This window comes from Echinops telfairi, unplaced genomic scaffold (genome assembly GCF_000313985.2).
Source record: "Echinops telfairi isolate 266 unplaced genomic scaffold, ASM31398v2 ScPeMD7_5;HRSCAF=22, whole genome shotgun sequence".
NCBI lineage: Eukaryota > Metazoa > Chordata > Mammalia > Afrosoricida > Tenrecidae > Echinops > Echinops telfairi.
Window position 1 is genome coordinate 10,636,561 of NW_022103901.1, and position 4,048 is coordinate 10,640,608.

The following is a 4,048-nucleotide window of genomic DNA, read 5'->3' on the forward strand; positions in this document are numbered from 1 at the left end:
CCACAAAGGGCCTGTTTCTGCTTTGGGACAGGGTTGGGGTGGGCATTTCCTCGGCGTCTGGTCTTCTGACGCTGTCCCTTCCTCTTTGCAGATACTACCGGACCCAGCGGGTTTCGAGTCCTACCCCAGGGCTACGGCTGGAGCGTGCTCTATGGCTCTCTGCTGCTGGGCCTGGTGGGCGGGGTCTGCACTTTGGGAGCCGGGCTCTACGCCAGGGCCTCCTTCCTGACCTTTCTGCTGGTCTCTGGCTCTCTGGCCTCGGTGCTGATCAGCTTTGTGGCTGTGGGGCCGAGGGACATCACCCTGACTCCCCGGCCGGGCCCCAACGGCTCCTCCCTGCCCCCCCAGGTTGGCCACTACACCGGCTTCAATAGCAGCACCCTGAAGGCCAACTTGGCTGGTGAGTTGGGCGCTGGGCCTCAGGGGTTCTTGGGATTCAGGGAGGGCAGGTGTATAGGCTGGACCCTACACCCCGCCACCCAACAGTGGAGGGAACCAGGCATCAAATGGAAGTAGGGGGTGAGATGCCCAGGCCTCAGAGCAAAAGACCCAAAAAACTAAATTCACTTCAATCATGTCAATGCTGATTCATACTGACCCCCTGTTTATGGGAGTAGAAAACCCAGTCTTTCTCCATCGGAGCTGCTGGTGGTTTTGAACTGCTGACCATTCAGATCACAGCCCAACATTTAACCAGAACACCACCAGGGCTCCTGGGCTGAGCAGGGCCAATGAAGTCCAGTCTGTCTGGCACAATGGTTTGTGCTTAGCCAGGAACATGCCCTTGCCTGATGACAAAAACTTGTACCCGAGTTGGAGAGATAAGATGCATATTCTGGAAGCAATTTAATTGCAAACTAAGTGCAAGTGAGGCTCAGGTGGACACGAATCCCTGCAGGAGGCCGGGGCAGGGAGTCCTGTGCTGGGGAGTGAGAAGAGTTAGGGGATTCAGATAGGAGCTGGGAGGGACAGGAACAGAGGCATTGGGGGTCAGGGAAGCAGTTGTCCAGCCAAGTTAGGGCCAGCGACCAGGGATCCGGGCAGCGGCCTTGGTGAGGGTGGTGGGAGAAACAGGGGTGGCTTGGGCAAGGTGCCTGTGTCCAAGCAAGCATGCTGACCACGCCTTCCTGGGAACCACTGTTGTCCAGCTGGCTATGCGCAGGACTACACCACGGGGGCAATGATGACCTTTGCCAGCGTCTTTGCCGTCCTCTTCAATGGCTGCACGGGCATCATGGCAGGGGCCAACATGTCAGGTGAGAGACCCCTGCCCACTGCCTCCCATGGGGGGGGTGTGGCCACCCTCCTGTGCTGAGCCTGCGGGTTCGGAGGGGCGAGAGGGTGGTGTGGAGAGCTGATCTGTCCCTGTCCCCCTCCCTTCAGGGGAGCTGAAGGACCCCAGCCGGGCGATCCCCCTGGGCACCATCATCGCGGTTGCCTACACCTTCCTCATCTATGCCCTCCTCTTCTTCTTCTCCAGCATCACCTGTGACAGGTGCTTGGGGAGGGGGTGGGCCAGACTCTTGAGGGGGGCAGTTGGGGGGGAGCTGGGATCAAGAGTGAAGGTTGGAGGGTAATGGTGGCGCCGTGGTTATGTGTTGGGCTGCTCACCGCAAGGTTGGCAGTTTGACACCACCAGCCGCTCGCTGGGAGAACGATGGGCCTTGTGCTCCCGTGAAGAGTAAAGGTCAGGTTGGCATACCTGGGCCACCAAGGGAGGCGCAGGCTAGGAGGCAGAGACCCAGGTTTGGGGGAAGAGGGAGAATGGGGAGAGTTTCTGCCTTTGGGTAAGAGCTGCAGCTGCTGTTGTAACTGGTGAGAGCCAGCGTGTGCCATGTGCTTGCCATGTGTGCATGTATGTGTGCGCACACATGTATGTGTGCATTTGTGTATGTGCGTGTGCGTGCTTGTGTGTGTGCATGTATGAATGTATGTGCATGCATGTGTGTGCACACATGTGGGTGCATATACTTCTTTCTAGTCACGTCCATACATTTTCACAAGCATGCAGGTCTGCGCACATCCTGTTGGGAATGATCCCACCCCCACCCACCCCGAGAGCTAACCCAAGGCAGCCAATTGCTGACCACTGGCCACCAGGCAGTCCTCCGGGACACACGTGACCCACTGCCGTAATCCTTGAGGTTGAGGCTGGGTCAGCACTCCCCACATAGCGCTGTGAGCGTGCCTCTCCCTGAGCCCCGCCCTGTTTGCACAACGGTGGCCCTGGCCGCCCTCTAGGACCCTGCTACAGGAGGACTATGGGTTCTTCCGCGCCATCAGCCTGTGGCCCCCACTGGTGCTGGTCGGAGTCTACGCCACCTCACTCTCTGCGTCCATGAGCTCCCTCATCGGCGCCTCGCGCATCCTGCATGCCCTGGCCCAGGATGACCTCTTTGGTGAGTTCTCTCCTGCCTCGTGCTGGACTCCGGGCGCACCTGCCCATCCAGGGAGTTCCTGCACCCTGCTGGCCCCCCACTGATGTGGCTTTCACATACTGTGTTCACAGGGGTGATCCTGGCACCGGCCAAGGTGGTGTCCCAAGGAGGGAATCCCTGGGGGGCCGTGCTCTATTCCTGGGGCCTAGTGCAGGTGAGCGTCCCTGCCCCCCACCTGCTCCCTGAGCGTCCCTGAGCACCTGCTCTCCGGCGGGGAGGGACTTGGTGCTAGGACATGGTGAGGCTCGGGTGGTGCGCGCGTGCTAACCACAAGGTGGGAGCCTGCTCAGAGGCCCTTGGAAGAAAGGCCTGGTGATCTGCTTCCTCGGGATCACAGCCCTCAAAGTCCCCATGGTCACCGTGAGTCAGCATGGACTCCACTCGATGCTTCCAGCTTCCGAGGGCCGGGGGGACGGCGGGGGGAGAGGCAAGGCCACCTTGGCATTTTGTGGCCTTGGCCAGCCATGCCCATCCTCTTGGCCCTTACCTAGCTGGTGCTCCTGGCCGGGAAGCTGAACACGCTGGCCGCCGTGGTCACTGTCTTCTACTTGGTGGCCTATGCCGCCGTGGACCTGTCCTGCCTGAGCCTGGAGTGGGCCTCAGCTCCTAACTTTCGGTAAGAGAATAAGATGCCCTTGCGCCCAGAGGGAGGAATGGGAGACGGCCCCAAGGGGGCTCGGGGGAGAGGTAGGAGGGCTGCCTGTGGGGGGCAGACCCTGAGTTTCCTTCTTCCTCTTGCTCCCCCAGCCCCACCTTCAACCTGTTCTCCTGGCATACCTGTCTGCTGGGCGTGGCCTCCTGTCTGCTCATGATGTTTCTCATCAGCCCCGGAGCGGCTGGGGGCTCCCTGCTCCTCATGGGGCTGCTCTCGGCCCTGCTCACGGCTCGTGGAGGCCCCAGCAGCTGGGGCTATGTTAGCCAGGCCTTGCTTTTCCACCAGGTGTGGCGTACTTAGAGAAGCGGGTGGGGGTGAGGGGGGGGGCACCTCTCCCCGCTCCCTCCACCCCTTGCTGGCGTTGATGTCCCATGTCCCGCACGTCCCCAGGTGAGGAAGTACCTGCTGCGGCTGGACGTCCGGAAGGAACATGTCAAGTTCTGGCGGCCGCAGCTGCTGCTTCTGGTGGGGAACCCCCGCGGCGCCCTGCCTCTGCTGCGGTTGACTAACCAGCTCAAGAAGGGGGGCCTGTATGTGCTGGGCCACGTCACCCTGGGCGACCTGGGTGAGTTGTCTGTGCCTGCAGCCTGCCCAGGCCCCTTCCCCCCACACCCGTCTGGGCTCCTCGGGCCACATGGTCCCATCCGTCCGCCCTTCTCCACAGACTTCCTGCCCTCAGACCCTGTGCAGCCCCAGTACGGGGCGTGGCTGAGCCTGGTGGACCGGGCCCAAGTGAAGGCTTTTGTGGACCTTACCCTGTCCCCGTCCGTGCGCCAGGGAGCCCAGCAGCTGCTGCGCATCTCGGGCCTGGGTGAGCCGCCTCCTTCCTCCCCCACCCCCCAGTCCCCCTAAATCTCTGCACCCTCTGCCCAGTGATCACACCACAAATCACACGCCGCAGAGGCAGCTAGTGCAGATAAGGCTCCTCATTCAAAGATGACCAGCTGCACAGATG

The 4,048-nt window shown here is 61.4% G+C and overlaps 1 protein-coding gene across 1 annotated transcript in view; it reads left to right on the forward strand.

Annotated features, from left to right (window-relative positions):
- SLC12A9 (solute carrier family 12 member 9) overlaps window positions 1-4,048 on the forward strand; it is a 13,461-nt gene that overhangs the window by 4,054 nt on the left and 5,359 nt on the right. The window contains exons 6-14 of the mRNA XM_004705603.4: window positions 92-400; window positions 1,149-1,256; window positions 1,384-1,495; window positions 2,242-2,399; window positions 2,510-2,592; window positions 2,930-3,054; window positions 3,186-3,378; window positions 3,484-3,658; window positions 3,758-3,904. Of these exons, the coding sequence (XP_004705660.1) occupies window positions 92-400; window positions 1,149-1,256; window positions 1,384-1,495; window positions 2,242-2,399; window positions 2,510-2,592; window positions 2,930-3,054; window positions 3,186-3,378; window positions 3,484-3,658; window positions 3,758-3,904 (1,410 nt within the window). The remainder of the gene's footprint in view (window positions 1-91; window positions 401-1,148; window positions 1,257-1,383; window positions 1,496-2,241; window positions 2,400-2,509; window positions 2,593-2,929; window positions 3,055-3,185; window positions 3,379-3,483; window positions 3,659-3,757; window positions 3,905-4,048) is intronic.